Raw genomic sequence first — 18628 nt, 5'->3', positions numbered from 1 at the left:
TTTTAGATAATATATATATATTACTTTTGACTTAATCGTTTGATTTAAACAGAGTAATCTTGCACCACACCGATATAAAAATACAGAGAGAAAGATATATACCTTTCTTTGTATGCATTAAAAATATGAAGTGCATTAGGTCAAGGTTTCCAAAACTGAGGTTTGTGAGTTTAATTGAAAGTTAATAATTAATTAATAATAAATGTAATAAGTCATTTTTAAATAACATCAAAGTAAAACACTTCCTAAAAATTGAAATATTTTATTTGTTTACCCGCATGTCATGTGACCATTAACAAATCTCAGAGAACAATGATCATGCAAATGGCATAGGCTAGTAATAAAAATAGCCTATTAATCTTAATATTAAAATCTCAGAGGTACTTCATGTAAATACATAGGCGAAAAAGGTTTCAATGACTAAAACAGTTGGGATTTGCCTGCTTTAAGAAATAAGGTCAATTTGTGCATGTTAAATGCAATTTAAGTGCAATTAATTGCAAAGTTGGGAATATTTGTTGGACCTTTTCTTTTAGGTGAACGCAGGTATGACAGCGCTGTCCCGGATGTTCTCTCGCGCGCGTCTGGGAGCCACGCTGTTTCCATAGCTGTTTCATCTCATCAGAACAATAAAACCCACAGAAGAGGTGGGAGTTCAAAAGAGGAATCTTTATATTACCAAACTGCAGGGAGAGGAAGAGTAGATATAAGTCATGATCTGCAAGATTAACCACAATCTGAGGCATCGGAGCGAGTTCGCAAAATATTTGATTCAGATCGGGACTCCGAATCGCATTTCGCAAATCGTTTGATCGGGGCTTCGGAGTTCGCAAAACATTTGATTCAGATCGGGACTCCGAAGCACGTTTCGCGAATCATTTGATTGGGGCTTCGGAGCGAGTTCGCAAAGATTCAGATCGGGACTCCGAATCGCGTTTCGCGAATCGTTTGATCGGGGCTTCGGAGTTCGCAAAATATTTGATTCAGATCGGGACTCCGAATCGCGTTTCTTATTATTTAGTAAGGGAAAATTAAAACAAAATAGGATGACTTTCAATTTGTATTTTATGTAGCAATGGTCATCTTAACCTCTGTGCAGTGTTCAGGGTATTTCAGGACCCTAAATTAAATTCTAATTCATCTAAATGACATGACACTTAATGACTTTACCAAAACAGAAATTGGGATGTCTGATTGTATATTAGTGTAATAAAATCACTCAGAATGTTCATATAGTGCTTTTGTTTAAATTTGTAATTTTAAATGGTTTCCAGTAAATGGCAGAAATCTGCCACTTAAGTACGGCAAATTTTTCATATGACCATGTATGAAAGCAAGAAATGTAGATATACTTTAAAGTTAACTACGTATTTATTTTGTATAAGCATTTCATTTAAACATGTAATACTTTTTTTTACAAATTTAACATTTAAACAAATTTCATATCAACTGTAAAGTAAAAACATTAAAGGAAGTGATGTTACAATTCATGATTGTCTAGATATTGGAGTTTTTAATTTCACCTCTTAAAGCACTTTCTTTTATCATTGCAAATATCAGTATTCAACATTTTGGGATTAAAACATCAAAACATTATGCAGTTGTAATTGCAGGTTAAATGCATTTATATCTTGCATTAAACAGTGCTTGTAAACATCTGTCAGGGTCTCTAGAGAGTGATGTGTAGAGGATTAAAACTTGAGCCAGAGGTTCTTCACCGCTATGAGGAGACCTTTGACATTAACGTTCTTCCATCTGGTCTCATCATCCACCCTGATGCTCCACACCTTGGTGCAGATGGCAAAGTGGTGGACCCAAATGAAGAACCTCTCTGTGGCCTGGTAGAGGTTAAGTGCCCTGATGTGAAAGAAATCGGAGAGGCATCCCATGTTGAGTTTATTGGGGACCATGCAAAACTGAGAAAGAAACACACAATTGTCATTTTACGGTCAGCTGATGGTTATGGGCTTAGTTAACCTGGTGTGATCTTGTGACAAGTTACCAGAGGTGACTTCCATGTGGAGAGGGTATGGAGAGATGATGAGCTGATCACAGAGATCACAGCTAAAGTTGATGAATTCTACTTTGGCATATACATTCATTTTTTTGCTAGGGAGAAAATAGGCATGGAGAATTAACCAACAAATGATGTTCCTGTTCTATAGTGAATGTAGTTCTATAGTGTTCTATTACAAGAAAAAACAGTTACCCCAATAAGTCATGCTTCAATTAATTATATCTTATTGTTATTTATGTTATATTGTTGCCACATACCTACCCCAAACTGGAAAGATATGTCAGGAGGGGTTGGTGATTTCTGATGTGTTCAGAATCTAATACGATATTGCAGATAAAAAATTTCTGACTTAAATTTTCCTCCTAAAATCTAAGCATTAAATTCAGCAAAAAAAAAAAAAAAGCACACTGAGAAGTATGTGAAAGATTATATGTATAATGTTGGTTAAAATCCTGGTGAAGAAGGTAACAAAAGCTTAAACTTACTAGAAAATAGCAAAATGTGCTTATCACAAAGCAGACAAGTTACTAGCAGGCGAAGAGAAGCATGGTGTCACTAGCAGGTGTGTAGATGATGCTGATGTCACTAGCAGGTGAGGAGGAGCATGATGTCACTAGCAGGTGTGTAGATGATGCTGATGTCACTAGCAGGTGAGGAGGAGCATGATGTCACTAGCAGGTGTGTAGATGATGCTGATGTCACTAGCAGGTGTGTAGATGATGCTGATGTCACTAGCAGGTGAGGAGGAGCATGATGTCACTAGCAGGTGTGTAGATGATGCTGATGTCACTAGCAGATGAGGAGCATGATGTCACTAGCAGGTGTGTAGATGATGCTGATGTCACTAGCAGATGAGGAGGAGCATGATGTCACTAGCAGGTGTGTAGATGATGCTGATGTCACTAGCAGGTGAGGAGGAGCATGATGTCACTAGCAGGTGTGTAGATGATGCTGATGTCACTAGCAGGTGAGGAGGAGCATGATGTCACTAGCAGGTGTGTAGATGATGCTGATATCACTAGCAGGTGAGGAGGAGCATGATGTCACTAGCAGGTGTGTAGATGATGCTGATGTCACTAGCAGATGAGGAGCATGATGTCACTAGCAGGTGTGTAGATGATGCTGATGTCACTAGCAGATGAGGAGGAGCATGATGTCACTAGCAGGTGTGTAGATGATGCTGATGTCACTAGCAGATGAGGAGCATGATGTCACTAGCAGGTGTGTAGATGATGCTGATGTCACTAGCAGATGAGGAGCATGATGTCACTAGCAGGTGTGTAGATGATGCTGATGTCACTAGCAGATGAGGAGCATGATGTCACTAGCAGGTGTGTAGATGATGCTGATGTCACTAGCAGATGAGGAGCATGATGTCACTAGCAGGTGTGTAGATGATGCTGATGTCACTAGCAGGTGAGGAGGAGCATGATGTCACTAGCAGGTGTGTAGATGATGCTGATGTCACTAGCAGATGAGGAGCATGATGTCACTAGCAGGTGTGTAGATGATGCTGATGTCACTAGCAGGTGAGGAGGAGCATGATGTCACTAGCAGGTGTGTAGATGATGCTGATGTCACTAGCAGGTGAGGAGGAGCATGATGTCACTAGCAGGTGTGTAGATGATGCTGATGTCACTAGCAGATGAGTAACGCATCTCTTTCGCCAAGCATTCGAATAATGTATCTCTTAAATTGTGAGTGTGGTTGCATCTGATCAAATGTGCATTCTTATTCATTAGCTTGGGTTAAACAAATATTACTTTGTTGGATCAGCAGCATGTTAATGATGTCTCTATTTTGTTTCTATGTTTTGCCACGGGATCTTCATCCCGTAGTAACTAGGATTTACACAAGCTCCAGTCTGGATCCAGAACACCTGAGAAGAGATGCTGACCCTCAGAGGACCCCAGAGGATGCTAACCCTGAATCAACAAACAGAACTAACAAATATTGCTACAAGTGTGACCGCATCATATAATAATAATTAATTAATAATATTAATAATGTTCATCGTCTGGCTGACTACGTCTTGTATTAATTTTTCTAAAAACCCTGTCAAACGTGCACAAACTGACAGTCACCAACATAAGCTACTACTAAATATTTTAGAAACATAATATTCTGTAAAGTTGATTTGTATTGTAAAAAGCGCTATAGAAATAAACTTGAATTGAATTGAGTAGATGATGCTGATGTCAGTAGCAGGTGTTTTTTCCAGCTCCTTTATTTTTCCCATGCCTAAGCAAGAGCACTTAATTAACATAAAGCAAACAACAATACATGTATTAGTTTGTTTATATTAAAGTGTTATGTTTAACACAAAGTTAAACCTACAAACTATTATAAAATAATTTTAATTCTGCTTGTACAACAGATGTTTGTTCAACTGCTCGTATTTCCTACATTGTTGTGGATTTTATTGATAACTTTAAATGTCTTTGTTAATTTTGTGTGACTTAAGAAACCAGTATAAAAGGATGATGGCAAAAGTATAAGAACGCCGCTTCACTAACCTGCTCGACTGTTAGCATAACTGCTACCATGTGCTACATTAAATATATAACGTTACATCTAACAATACAAATAAAACATACTATATTTGATTAATGTCTATAGTTGCCGGTAAGCTTTTAATAAGTTATTGTTTTAGTTAACACATTACACTCACCTGGGACTGGACGGCTGTTGTAATCGTGCTCCAGCACCATCTCGACATTTACTGCTATGCACCACAAACATCCCGTTTTGACGCGTGATTTAACGTCTCCGCAACTTTTCCACGCAAACCTGGAAGGCACAGCCCACGGTACGAGATCGGCCGTACTCCGGTTGGACACGGACCTCCTCCTCTGTGAATAGCACACACTAAAGTACCTTTCCTCACAGTAATCGCCTCCTCCTCTGCCTTATAGCCCAATGTCAACGCTTTTTTTATTTTCGTTGGTGGGAAAACTACGAAATGATAAATAATGTTTTTTTTCAATGCTTTTTTTTTTATTAGAACACAAAGGCACACATCTGAATACTTTTGGTCTCCGCCATTTTTCGGCAAGCGAATGAACGCTATAGGCTTTCACTGGAAAATAACTTGAGATTCGGAGCGAGTTCGCAAAACATTTGATTCAATTCGGGACTCCGAAGCGTGTTTCGCGAATCATTTGATCGATTGAATCTTGATATTACCAAACTGCAGGGAGAGGAAGAGTACATATAAGTCATGATCTGCAAGATTAACCACAATCTGAGGCATCAGAGCGAGTTCGCATTTGATTCAGATCGGGACTCCGAATCACGTTTCGCGAATCATTTGATCGGGGCTTCGGAGTTCGCAAAACATTTGATTCAGATCGCGACTCCGAATCACGTTTCGCGAAACAGTTGATCTGGGCTTCAGAGTTCGCAAAACATTTGATTCAGATCGCGACTCCGAATCACGTTTCGCGAATCATTTGATCGGGGCTTCGGAGTTCGCAAAACATTTGATTCAGATCGCGACTCCGAATCACGTTTCGCGAATCATTTGATATGGGCTTCGGAGTTTGCAAAACATTTGATTCAGAACATTTGATTCAGATCAACATTTGATTCAGATCGGGACTCCGAAGCGCGTTTCACGAATCATTTGATCGGGGCTTCGGAGTTTGCAAAACATTTGTTTCTATCATGTATTTGTCTAGATCAACTTTTAATAAAGAGAAAAGAGGTTTAGAGACAGATTTTTGTTAATAGCCTGTAAATAATTAGCCTATGTCAGACTTCCTACTTCCGCTCAATTTCATTTCGCTTCTGTACTCATAAACTTTATAAAGTTTAAGCAAAAATAAACATAATAAATAAAAAAATAATTATATATTTATTTAAATAATTAGTTTTAGTAAACGAAATTAGATAAAAATAAAATACAGATTAAGTTAAATATAGGAGTACACTAAAAATTTGATTAAAATAATCAAAAATAAGGCTAGGTTATTCACGTTTTGATTAGAAAAAATGATTAAGAAATAATAAACGTAAACTAAAAAGTGAAAAACTAAATTATACAAGGTATATAAAAGTGAAATTAAAAAAATAAATTCAAATATATATTAGTAAACCTATATAAAAGACTAAAATATAAGTGAACTATAAAAAGCTGATACAAAAATTCTGTATAAAATTTTTAAATGATTAGATTATTAAATGAGTCTAAAGTATACAAGAAAAAAAAAAAAAAATTTATATATATATATATATATATATATATATATATATATATATATATATATTAATAAGAGGACTAACAGTGTGGTACTGAAGTGAGTTAAAAAAGAAAAACAGAAACTAAATATTTTCCAAATAATATTTAACATTGGTATGATACATAGCATCAGATTTTTAATTTAAAACGATGAGGGTCTTATACTTTAACTGTTTAGATAGCTGCTAACCTGAGGGTCCCTTGCATGAGGATGATTGTTGATGACAGTTACATGTTCTGTCTATCAGACTTTATATATGTTCACTCTCACCGTACGGTGAAGGATAAGATGTCCAAGAGTCTCAGGAACGTGATTAACCCATTGGATGCCATTTAGAAATTCAGTGTGGATGGTTTGAGATAGAGACGAGTCAAAATCGTAATAAATTCTTGAACCTTACCATGATTTAATGCAGTAAAATATAATAATGGTGTTGTGGTTGCACAGAAATCGAAGCAGACAGTGATTTAAGGTCACACGCTCTACAATGCACAACAAACTGACATGATTTCTTTAATTAGAAACACACGAAAACTGAAAAATGTACAAATCGAAATAAAATAAACAAGGTTGCAATATTCTTATACTCTCCTTTACTTTTTTTTTTTTTACATCATAAACTCTTCCATGGTTCACCCCGGAATGAATCCTTTCAGAAAACAACAACTCTACTTCAGACTCGGAGAGAATCCTCTAACATGGACTAAACTAGTCTTCATCACTGGTGAAATGCATTCAGATGCTCTCAGAAATAGGAGTTGGTGTTCTGTCCCGGTTGAGTACCTAGAGAAACAAAAACGCCATTTCAATAAAGAAAACGACACATTTTTACTTTCTTTGCATTGGTCAAGAACAGCACTAAGAATGAAAACAATTAAATCTAAAAAGCATGAATTTAAATAAAACGCTGGGGTTTTCCTAGTCGACTCGACTGGTGGATTAAATGACTACTAGTTGCATATTTTTATGAATTTTATTTCCACAATGCACCGAATTGCAAAATCCAGTCATGAGAACAGATTTTTCTATATATGTAATGTCAAAATTGGAAAATTTTTGAATGGAATAAAATGAATCAGGAGTCTGCACATTAAATTCCAATTTTTTTAAAAATATAAATCCTGCAAGTTCTGCATGTCTCTGAGCAAATTAAGCCACAGTATTCCCAAAACATTAATATATATAAACATACGTCAACTCCAGAACTGCTCTGAGAATCACTTCATAAGCATTTGATAGTTTAATTTCATGTCATATACTCACACAAACTTAAAAGGTCCTCTCAGCAACTCGTCATAATAAAAGTTAAGTTTAACTTGATGAAACTGTGACAGAAATGTATAACTTTTGAACAACAATGTATTTCTTAATACTACTACTACTAGTAAAATGGATATTAAACATTTTTTTTTAAAGAAGTACAGGTGCATCTCAAGAAATTAGAATGTCGTGGAAATTGTGAAACTCGTGTATTAAATAAATTCAAAGCACAAAGACTGAAGAAATTTAAGTCTTTAGTTCTTTTAATTGTGATGATTTTGGCACACATTTAACAAAAACCCACCAATTCATCATCTCAACAAATCAGAATACTTCATAAGACCAAGAAAAAAAAAATTGATGGCCTTTTGGAAAGTATGTTCATTTACTGTACATGAACTCAATACTTGGTAGGGGCTCCTTTTGCTTTAATTACTCTCTCAATTCGGCGTGGCATGGAGGTGATCAGTTTGTGGCACTGCTGAAGTGATCTGGAAGGACCCTTAGCTCATCTGCATTGTTTGGTCTCTTATTTCTCATCTTCCTCTTGACAATAGCCCATAGATTCTCTCTGGGGTTCAGGTCTGGTGAGTTTGCTGGCCAGTCAAGCACACCAACACCATGGTCATTTAACCAACTTTAACGTACCTGTAATACCTGTGGGCAGGTGCCAAATCCTGCTGGAAAATGAAATCAGCATCTTCAAAAAGTGGGTCAGCAGAAGACCACTTTGAAGGCTCAGGAAAACTTTGCATGTGTTTTGAGTTGATGAGCTGATTGGCTTGTCAAAATATTCAAATTTGTTGAGGAAGTGAATTGGTGGGTTTTAGTTAAATGTGAGCCAAAATCATCACAATTAAAAGAACCAAAGACTTCATCTACTTCAGTCTGTGTGCACTGAATTTATTTAAAAGACGAGTTTCACAATTTGAGTTGAATTACTGAAATAAATGAACTTTTCCACAACATTCAAATTTTTTGAGATGCACCTGTATATACACACAATTTTAACAGCACACCTGTTGTGCACCACGTTGTTTGCCAAAAAATGTAAGGGTGTAATTTTCATTGGATTACAAGAAGAACTGAATTAATTTATGCCTTCATTTGATTACCAGGAAAAACAAATTTCAAATGACAAACTACTAAGAAATTTCACTAACAAATGATAAGCCAAAATTGACTAACATTTAGTAGACTATAAGGGGACAGACCCGCAAGAAATAAGGATTCATGTTAATATGGTCCAATGTCCTGTCATGAGCATTTGAAAACTGTTGGAGGTTTGAAACAGAGTAATGTAAATATTGAAGCATACTTGAGAGCTGCTGCTGGAGCTGTCTGACCAGTGCTGCGGTCTGCTGCTGCTGCTGGGTCTGCTGCATGCCTTGCCGAGGGAACTGAGACAAAATACAGAAGAAAATATTCAGAATGTACAGAAAGCCACAGAAGCCTTTAGAACTGTTGTGTAATGTCTATGTACTAGGGCTGTGACAGTGAATCAATGCATCGCGATTTGAAAAATGATTATGCATCAATTCAGAGATTTTCTAAATGCATGGCGATTCTCTCTTGAATCAATTCTGAGCTTAGTTTTTAACAGATAACACAGCGTGTTTCAGAAACAGCTGCACTCTGCTTGCTTCCAATGGCTTCCATTTACTCATCTCCTCACCCATTTGTGTTTCAGTACATGGTGCATTTTAAAAGTACGTAATCTCACCATGGGCTGCATCCCCAGGGCCTGAGCGGGAGGCTGGGCTGCTGCCACCTGCTGCTGTTGAACCTGCTGCTGCTGAACCTGCTGCTGCTGCTGTTGATGCTGTTGAACCTGCTGCTGCTGCTGCTGCTGTTGATGCTGCTGCTGCTGTTGCACTTGTTGCTGAACCTGCTGCTGTTGCACCTGCTGCTGCACCTGCTGCTGCAAGACAAATACAATAACATTACAGGTGAATCTGTGAAATGTGCAGTATTCCAAAATTTATGGCTGGGCGATATAAATCTAAAATCAAAACCTTGATTGATTGAACACATCACCTCGATTACGATTATTATTTTTATTTTTTTCAGGTTCACACTGTAAATACTCAACTATTAAGAGTGAAAATAATAAAGAAAATAATTATGCAATGAATATAAATGAATAATGCCATGCCAAAAGTTTCGATTTCTTTTGGATTAATCATCCATCTCTACCACAATGCATTGGGGTGTGTGGTGTACGTACTCGATGAACTGGATGCTGTCTGATCAGCTGCTGTTGCTGCTGCTGCTGGGCTTGTTGTTGTTGTTGTTGTTGCTGCTGCTGCTCCATCATCTGATTGGGCCTCATGTTGGGGTGCATGCCCTGTGGTCCCATGTGACCTTGAGCCAGGCTCTGCATCATTGGCGTCTGCTGCATGGACTGATGGGAAAACCTGTAACAGATGGTGAAAGTTGAGCTGACTTCAAAGTAGGGTTTTGCCAGCAGGAGGCACTTTTGGAGTGGTAGGCAGACTGACCTTTGCGTGTTCTGCATTGTGTGTGCGTATCCTGCAGGAGCCTGTTGATGCACGTAGCCACTAGGCCTCTGCTGCATTTGCCTGAGAGAGTCCACCATGGCTGGGTTTGTGCCAGGATGTCCCTGGAAGCCCGGGTTACCGTACGAGGAAGAAACTATTCCCCCGGGCTGGGAGGGGTGCGGCGGCATCCCCAATTGTGAGCCGTACGTGGTGTAACCCTGGGAAAGATTTTGATTACAGAGATATGGGCCGTTATCTCCAGGTCTCAGTGAATGCTGAACATATCAACACTGCAAATTTGTCTATACTTGCCTGTGTGGGCTGCATCGATGGATACTGTTGATTAGGTGCCACCTGTCTAATCTGCTGTCCAAGTAAATGATTATGATTCTAGATAAGTGCAAACAGAGCGTTAAAAAAACATAAATGCCTTCCATGTCTTGAAAATGATCATCCAACAGTTCTGAATTAAACATTCACAAACCACTAGGAGACAAAACATAAACAAAAAAACACAGATGTTGCTTGCTCATTGATCTCCTTGATGGTCTACATCAGTGGTTTTCAAACTTTACTGTAGGTGCAACCCATTTTTTCAAATTTTTTCCAAAAAAGTGCTATAAAGTTGCAATTCTGTTTTAAAAAGTCAGAATTGTGAGATGCAAACTTAAAATAAGTTAGTTTTTTTCCCTCATAACTGGACTCACAATTATGAGTTTCGCACAATTCGGAGAAAAAAAGTCAAAATTGATTAAAAAAAGATATAAACTGGCAATTGCAAGAAAAAAGTCAATTTCTATCCCGTATTCTGAGGGAGAAAAAAATCTGAATTGTGAGATACAAAAGATTGCAATTTTATTTAAAAATTTTTTTGTTTTATTTAGTGGTTTAAATGGACCACCATATCCACATATTTAAACCATTTACATGCAATCAAGTCAAGAATAATAACACTGCAGTTTTACACTATTTGGATGAAAGGGACCCCAAGTGTAGGGGGAAACTGCAGAAAATACATAATTGTGCTAGTTCTGATTAAAACATGGGCTGGTTTTCTTTTGCAGACCTGTCAACCCTGTTATTTTATCACCATTTGTTGTTGGCTTGTATATGAAGCAAGGTTTGGACTTGAAAAATGGTAACGTATGATGTCAGACTGCTCCAAGTCAAGTCATGAGTCCTAAAAATGTGTGGGGCCCTCTGCAGTACATGTTTGCTTTAGCAATCACCACAAATTACAGGACATGTACTAAAAGGACAAAGCAGATAACTAATAAGACAACATACAAGGAAAACCATGTGTGTTTTTGGTCTGGGGTCTTGATCAGTAAAACCAGACTCACCAGTCTGACCTGTAGCTGCTGACGGAGAATCTGCCCCTGAGGCATGTTCGGGGACGGCTTGTAGCCCATCTGGAACGGCTTGTCCATTCCTGTAATGTTGACCATGCCAGGACCCTGCATGCTAGTCATGCTGTAGGTGGGACGTTGAAGAATTTTGCCCATAGGACCCCTGGGACGGAAAGTTGGCTCTAAACCGGGGCCTCCTTAGGTGGAGAACACGAAAAAAACATAAAAGACAACTAAATATATATATATGTATGATGTCCAACATGCATATCATGGTGCTAAAATGACTGAAACAACTACTTTCTGAGGTTAAACAGTCGAAGAGGTTAAAAGGCATGCACTGACCTGGTGGCAGAGGCTGGTTTTGGGCATATATGTTCATTGGAGCCTGGTAGCCCATTCGGAAAGGCATGTTTGACTGGCTCATGTTCATCAGATCAGGAGCCATGCCCGGCATGTACTGCATGACTGGGTTGTGCGGCTTGTACTCCTAAACCACAGGAAATTACAGAAAACATAAGACTTTTTAACTCTTGGGGGTGCAAAAAAAATCTAAATACTGAGAAAATCACGTTTAAAGTTGTCCAAATGAATTTTTAGCAATGCATATTACTAATCAGAAATTAAGTTTTGATACATTTACGGTACGACATTTACAAAATATCTTCATGGAACATGATGTTTACTTAATATCCTTATGATTTTTGGCATAAAAGAAAAATCTATAATTTTGACCCATGCAATGTTTTTTTGGCTATTGCTACAAAGACACCCCAGAGACTTAAGACTGCTTTTGTGCTCCAGGGTCACAAATATCAAATCTCCCTAATCTTAAAGTAAAATGCTGACTCCGGAAGTGGTATAAGACTGTGAAGTTTTGGGGATTTTGATGGAAGCGATCGACTTTGATCCAGATTGAGTCTTTTACAAAAACTTGTTTTTTGAAATGTCCCTTTATATAAAACTTCCCCACATTGCTGATAAAAAAAAAAGAATGCATGAAGCTACAATTATTTTTTTTGTTTGTTTGTTTAAAATCAGATGTTCTGGTTCTCTCGTGACATATTGCACATTCAGATATTTATACAATAACACACTTTAAGGGACATTAACATTTTGTGAAAATGATCAAAAATGCTGCTGTGGCTTGGAACTTCTTTATGTTTTTATAAACACAAACAGGGAAAGACTAAAGAAAAATACTTCTAAAGGATCTACATGAAATGAATTATTTCCCCTCATATGTACCTCTTGTTTATTTGCAGATGTCTGTTTCTTTTTCTTTTTCTTCTTTGCGGTGTCAGGTGCGACATTAGAGACGCTCTTCTCCGGCTTCCCAGGATCCACCTTCTTGTCCGGCTCAGGAGGCACAGGTGTGGGTGGCTCTTCCTCCTCTTGGGGCAGATTGAGGGGTGCCAGATAGTAACTGCGCTGTTTGGGCTTTATGTGAGTGTGGTAAAGCAGGAGCCGCTGCTGCTCCTCATACTTGGTGACTTTGCGGTCGACCCGCACGGTCCCAAACCAGCCCCAGGACAGCGGAGCCGAGTGCTTCAGACCCTCGAACACGTCCCAAGGAGAGATCTTCTGCTTAGTCGACACCTGAAGACCCTGTGTGTGAGAAATCACAGTGTAAAGGTGAGCGAATGGCCTTAAGTGGAGCAGCGCTACCACACCTATGATGTGCTACGTACCTCTTTTTCGAATCCAGCAATTTTGTTGCCCTTCGTGTCAATGAGTGACCCCTGGGGCTCACAGGTGATAACATCACGAGTCTGTTTGGGAAGAGGCAGCAATTGACGCACTTTCTCCAAGCTCTCGGACTGACGGTCACCGAGCTCTTTCTGCAAGGAAAAGCATTTCCAGAAGAATAATGAGTGCCTCATGCCTGTGCAAAGTTAATGCATTGATAAAATGTTGCTTACTACAGTTGCTGTAAGTTCAGAGGGGTTTTGTGCAGTTTTAGAAGATGCTTCTCTTATCCTCACTTTTGACTGCATTTATTTAGTAAACATACACGCATTTATTTAGTAAACATACATGCATGCATTTATTTAGTAAACATACATGCATGCATTTATTTAGTAAACATACATGCATGCATTTATTTAGTAAACATACATGCATGCATTTATTTAGTAAACATACATGCATGCATTTATTTAGTAAACATACATGCATGCATTTCTTTAGTAAAAATACACGCATTTCTTTTGTAAAAATACACGCATTTCTTTTGTAAAAATACACGCATTTGTTTAGTAAAAATACATGCATTTAGTAAAAATACAGTAAAAAGTCAAATATAATTGCAATTCAAAATAACCATTTTCTATATGAATATATCTTAAATCTGATGCAAAGCTAAATTGTCAGCATCATTCCTCCAGTCTTCAGTGTCACTTGATCTTCAGAAATTATTTTAATATACTTATTTGCTTTGCTGAATAATATAACAGCTTTTTAGTGCCACATAAACAATAATACAAAATAAAAAATCAAAGATTACGAGATTAAAGTAAGAGAATAAGGTCTTAATACTTTAAGAAAGTCATGGCAATATGAATTTAAAGAATTAAGAAAACAGACGTGTCATTTTGAGAATAGCGTAATAATTTAAGAAAAAAGTCAATGTTTTGAGAATGATGTCAAAGCATTGTGAAATTAAAGTTGTAACATTTTAAGAATAATGTCAAAATATTACTAAAATCATAGCATTATGAGATTAAAATCATAGTACTTTGAGGAAACTCATAATATACTCGTTAACTTAAGTTATACTGTTGTCTTATACTGAGATAAATAAAGTTAGGTGACTGTTTATATGCTGTTTTATAGACATATAAATGATTGGAAATAATATTTCACATCTTTATGTCCTTTAGTTATTTATAGCGCACCAGTCACCCAATATTCACAATAAGCTTTGCACTTTAATAAATCAAAGTCTCATCTTTCAAATTCTCTGTGCTCCTTATTGAATTGACTAAGTAAAGCCTATTCTGGTTTTCTAAACAGAGTCAGTATTGCTCAGTCTCACCCTGAGCTTCTTGACCAGGTTCATGTAGGCCCTCTTATTCTCCTCCATACTGCCCTGAGAGATGCTGGACATGTCAGCCGCCAGAGTGCCATTAATCAACACGCTCAGCATGTCTAACACCGTAGTGAAGAGCTCACTAAAGGAAAACAACAAACATCATTCAAATTAAGAGAGTATGGCACAGGTTGATCAGAGACTGTGTCGGATCTCACTTGTTAGACTGCATGTCCACTGTGCCGCTGCTGATGATGTCCAGCAGAAGCACCGCCCACTCCGTCGTCTGCTGTGTGCTGCGCTGCACTGTATCAAACATCCCTCCCACCTACAGACCACGAGACACCAAACAACAAATCAGCTCAGTGCAGTTTCACCACATCTTGGAAGGGTTGGGTACCATTTGAATTGTATTGTTTCTGATTCTTATAAATTCCTAGTTTAGATTCCAGAAATAATAATAATAATAATTAAAAAAAAAGCTTTTTGCAAACCAACAGAACTCTCACAAGAGGAACTTTTGCCAATGCTTTTAACAAAATACTACAGCAAAAACAAATAAATTTCAAATGTTAAAGAGTTAAAGACAAGTAAATAGGAATAAAACATAAATTAGCAATCGCATAAATAAATAAATAACTAGTGATCAACCGATATATCGGCCGATATTTAGCATTTTTTTTATATCGGCATCAGCCGATACGTTTTTTTCTGTTTGGCCGATGTGTTGAGGCGGGACTTTTATTTTGAAGGCGCTTTTATTTTGTTCGTTGTCGTCGTTAACAGTTCTGTCCAATACATATAGAATCTGTCTAATAATATTCGATAGAACGGTTAAACAAAAGAATCAAAATGTATACAAAAAGTATTATAACGATTGCTTTTATATGATCAGTAATAGAAAGGCAAACATTAAAAATACTTTCTCGTTTGCCGTCAACATCAAGCAAATATGCATTTACATCATTTAAATGAATCTTTTAATGACTAATGAACATTTAATTTCACAAACCTTGCAAATTTAGTCGAATCGAGCTGTGAGATCTTGTGAAGTGTGCATGTATCCAGTATGATCGCTTGTTCTCTGCATGACTTTTGGTGCAGATTGAATGCTTTAAACATTAAATTTGTGATTTCAAATTATGCTGTGCTTTATGCATGTGCCCGCTGTCATATTCATGTCATTTTCACTGTGTGTAAAATGAGTTAGTTGGCTTTATTTGAAAAAATATGATTACCAATGCACACAAACTTCCCAGAATACGGAGTACCCTGTTGGCTACAGATTACTTCCTTTAAATGTATTTTATTCATTTGTTGAAAATATGTTTTTTTCATCTAAAGTATGTTTATTTTACAAATTTATTTTTTAAACCATTTTCAAATGATTAACAATTTCTGAAATATCAATTAAAATAAATAAAATTATATCGGCTCGATATCCGCTTTCCAAGATATCGGCAGTCAAAAAAAACACAATATCGGTCGACCACATATTACAACTGAACCAAATTTCAGGTACAGATACTGTAATTAAAAGCGTAAAATCACTGCATAGTTTTATTTCATAAAATCTAGATTATTGAAGATATTAAAGATATTCAGTCTAGATCAGTGAATGATTTTCTTTAGTTCTTCAATTAACATTATTGACAGGCAGCTGATGTCTTTTTAACACCGAACGCACACAGATATAAAAATACTGTACACGTGTGTTTTCTTGCTCATCTGTTCAGGTTCACTTAAGACAAGCACGTCTGTGTTTATGATATTATACTGACGGAGTTTGCTGCATACTGGTCAATAAACATGAAAGAAGTCAGTTTTTTTTCTGTAGTGGAAATGCACAGAACGGTTTGGGAACGGACAAGGTCTTTCCGTTCCTGCACTTAAATAATTGTAAAAAAAAAAAGGAATCGTTAAGCAGTACCGAAATGCACGTCTTATTAAATACCCGGTTCTTTGAAATATCTGAAATGGAACCAGTTTTCGATACCCAACCCCTACATCTCGGCGAGTTTAACCTTATAAACACAATACAAGGAAACAAGATTGATGAGAGGCAGATCAACACAGAGACTGTACTTCATTAGTCAGCCTGAAGGCACATGATGAATGAGAGAAAGAGATAACGGTTGCGCACCAGATTGAGTCGCAGCTTCAAGGCCTCGTGCATCATCTGCTTGGCCTTGCAGTCGTCCTGGTACTGGTCCTCACGCCAGTTAGTCACAATCTGACAGGAGAGGAATACATCACATCAGGCCAAAGAGAGGAGATGCATTTATCTGACAGTGACACGGTGTGTGTTGATGATGTACCTGCTGGACTTGGCTGTAGAGGGAAGTCAGGAGACCCTCTCTCTGCTCGTCTTGTCCCTTGAGACACGTCAGCACCAGAGAGAGGAAGGGCTGCTGGCTCAGGAGAGACATACTGAAAGAGAAGAGAAAATGCAAAAATGCTAAATTTACAATCCAAGGCTTTTCAACATGTTTAGGTACATTTGAGGCGTTAGACATCAGGAGAAATGCAACCGTTTAAATGTTGCAGCAGCTTAAAAATCGAGTACCTTTTTTGTTTCTGTCGATCTCTTTCTTTCCTCGAGGAGGGACCCAGGTGCTGTCCCTTCTCCAGTTCTTCACCCGCAGCCTTCAACACGTGACCCTGCACCGAGGTGGGCAGCTTCCCAATCAGAGGAGCCACTAACCAGACCCCTGAACGCTCGGAGGAACTGGAGGAAACACAACAACAACATCAGTGTGAGAGAAACACACAGGGCAGCGCTCTCTTCTCAGACACTGATAGGAACACAGATTGCTGTTGTTTGAAGAAGAGAAGGCCAGTCCATCAAGCTGGAAGAAAATAAAAGCTCAAAGCAATGATTGGGGTCACCGACCTGAGCACAGGTTTGAGTTTGCTGGCACTGTTGGTATTAGAGACGGAGCTGCTGGAAACCGCAGAGCCATTCCAGGAAGGGTTACTAGAGTTCATCTCAGCAGACTTCTGGAAAACTTCGATGGTGGCCTTGGCTATGTTCTCCAGAAGAGAATACAGCTCCTGTAAAGAGTGGGTTCAGATGTACAAACCTTAAAGAAAACACAAGAAATCATCATGAGGAGATGAACTCTTACGTTATTCGAGCTTTGCTTGATCATGAGCTGCAGCTCGAGAGAGGACTGTCTCATCGTCCACTGGTCCATGTTCTGTAAGCAGAAAAACAGACGGGATATGGAGCTTTTAAAGCAATCTGAGCTTAAGAGCCCCAGCTGGATGTTAATCGTCTATGAAGATGAACACCAATCCTGAATAATGAGCTGCACAAGTCATTAATGGCTAAAAGGCTAAAGGGTTCAAAATTGAATAATTAAGTTCTTGTTCATCGTCTGTTGCTCTTCCATCGCAGAGAGTTGTGTTTAAAACACCCTTCATGTACACAAGTGCATCACCAAATGGATCTGCAAAATCAATGACTGTTTTCAAACAGGTTTCTAGAGCACTCCTCACTAAATGTGTATAAATATTCAGTACATTTTGGTGGGTGGGTGGACACCAAATCATCTTAACGTTATAAAAATCGTTTTTCAGTTTGTTTACAGTGCTTTAACGTGGACTAAAAACCAATTTTTCTGTTGTGACAGTGTCAGTCCACATCACATTCTCTCTCGCATTTTTAAGGAAGCCAAACCACTTAAATATAATAATAAAATTAAATTATCACAGCACATGCAGAGACCCGAGTTTTCTGCCTTTATTGTGAACTGAGCTGCTCTGAGACACATTTGAATAGAAAGCCTAATTAATTTTAATAATATATTCACTTTTTAATGCCATGCCAGCATCAAGGCTCTTTTCATGGCCATCTCTGAATAAATTATGCAAGGTATTCAATTAGCAAAAGGTTCTAAAAGACATTTCAGATGTACACAAGACGAAAATTCTAAAATACGTTCAGGTGATACATTTTTAAATAAATCAGTTAGACACACCTCTGAATAAAACCGTTGTCTATTTATTAGGGATGCATCGAATATTAGCCAAGAATAGCAAAAAATATATAAATAATATGTAGCAAATTATAACTAACGCAATCAAACAGAGGCATGCAATAATGCAGTAAACATGTCGGCAGTGTGAAAGTATTTAAAACTATCAGAGAAAGACAAAGCACTGACATCAAGAGAGATTGTTTAGTGCTGCATCACGTCTCCGATGAGAGAAGAGGTTATGTATGA

At 37.7% G+C, this 18628-nt stretch overlaps 1 protein-coding gene and 2 long non-coding RNA genes across 17 annotated transcripts in view; 1 reads left to right on the top strand and 2 right to left on the bottom strand.

Annotated features, from left to right (window-relative positions):
- Positions 1–1332: 1332 nt before the first annotated feature.
- LOC127970958 (uncharacterized) lies at positions 1333–4895 on the bottom strand. 2 transcript variants are annotated; one of them, XR_008156719.1, is made up of 3 exons: positions 4689–4895; positions 2279–2333; positions 1333–1916 (listed from the first exon to the last, which is right to left on the bottom strand). It is a non-coding gene; the product is annotated as an uncharacterized LOC127970958 (long non-coding RNA). The 2 variants fall into 2 exon arrangements; XR_008156720.1 differs by lacking the exon at positions 4689–4895 and adding an exon at positions 2503–2650.
- Positions 2672–4228, top strand: LOC127970957 (uncharacterized). Of its 9 annotated transcripts, none has more exons than XR_008156718.1 (4): positions 2672–2783; positions 2897–3012; positions 3404–3574; positions 3663–4228. It is a non-coding gene; the product is annotated as an uncharacterized LOC127970957 (long non-coding RNA). The 9 variants fall into 9 exon arrangements; XR_008156711.1 differs by having other exon boundaries at positions 3404–3632; positions 3663–4223; XR_008156712.1 differs by lacking the exon at positions 3663–4228 and having other exon boundaries at positions 3404–3461; positions 3517–3662.
- Positions 4896–6642: 1747 nt separating the features above from the next.
- Positions 6643–18628, bottom strand: part of LOC127971191 (mediator of RNA polymerase II transcription subunit 12) — a 34003-nt gene continuing 22017 nt past the window's right edge. For 2 of the 6 annotated variants that reach the window (XM_052574031.1, XM_052574029.1), the window contains exons 28-44: positions 17528–17599; positions 17293–17453; positions 16966–17127; positions 16718–16829; positions 16543–16632; positions 14618–14727; positions 14406–14541; positions 13060–13209; positions 12617–12976; positions 11714–11858; positions 11372–11565; positions 10332–10409; positions 10020–10237; positions 9746–9935; positions 9242–9439; positions 8837–8918; positions 6643–7041 (exon numbers count right to left, since the gene is read on the bottom strand). In XM_052574031.1, coding sequence (XP_052429991.1) covers positions 7004–7041; positions 8837–8918; positions 9242–9439; positions 9746–9935; positions 10020–10237; positions 10332–10409; positions 11372–11565; positions 11714–11858; positions 12617–12976; positions 13060–13209; positions 14406–14541; positions 14618–14727; positions 16543–16632; positions 16718–16829; positions 16966–17127; positions 17293–17453; positions 17528–17599 — 2496 coding nt within the window. In that variant the 3' untranslated portion in view covers positions 6643–7003. Of the gene's footprint in view, positions 7042–8836; positions 8919–9241; positions 9440–9745; positions 9936–10019; positions 10238–10331; positions 10410–11362; positions 11566–11713; positions 11859–12616; positions 12977–13059; positions 13210–14405; positions 14542–14617; positions 14728–16542; positions 16633–16717; positions 16830–16965; positions 17128–17292; positions 17454–17527; positions 17600–18628 lie in introns of all 6 variants that reach the window. The other 4 variants (XM_052574025.1, XM_052574026.1, XM_052574027.1 and 1 more) reach the window with 3 other exon arrangements.

This window comes from Carassius gibelio, chromosome B14, assembly GCF_023724105.1.
Source record: "Carassius gibelio isolate Cgi1373 ecotype wild population from Czech Republic chromosome B14, carGib1.2-hapl.c, whole genome shotgun sequence".
Lineage (NCBI taxonomy): Eukaryota > Metazoa > Chordata > Actinopteri > Cypriniformes > Cyprinidae > Carassius > Carassius gibelio.
Note: the sequence above shows the minus strand (reverse complement) of the source record. Positions and strands in the feature narration are given on the sequence as shown.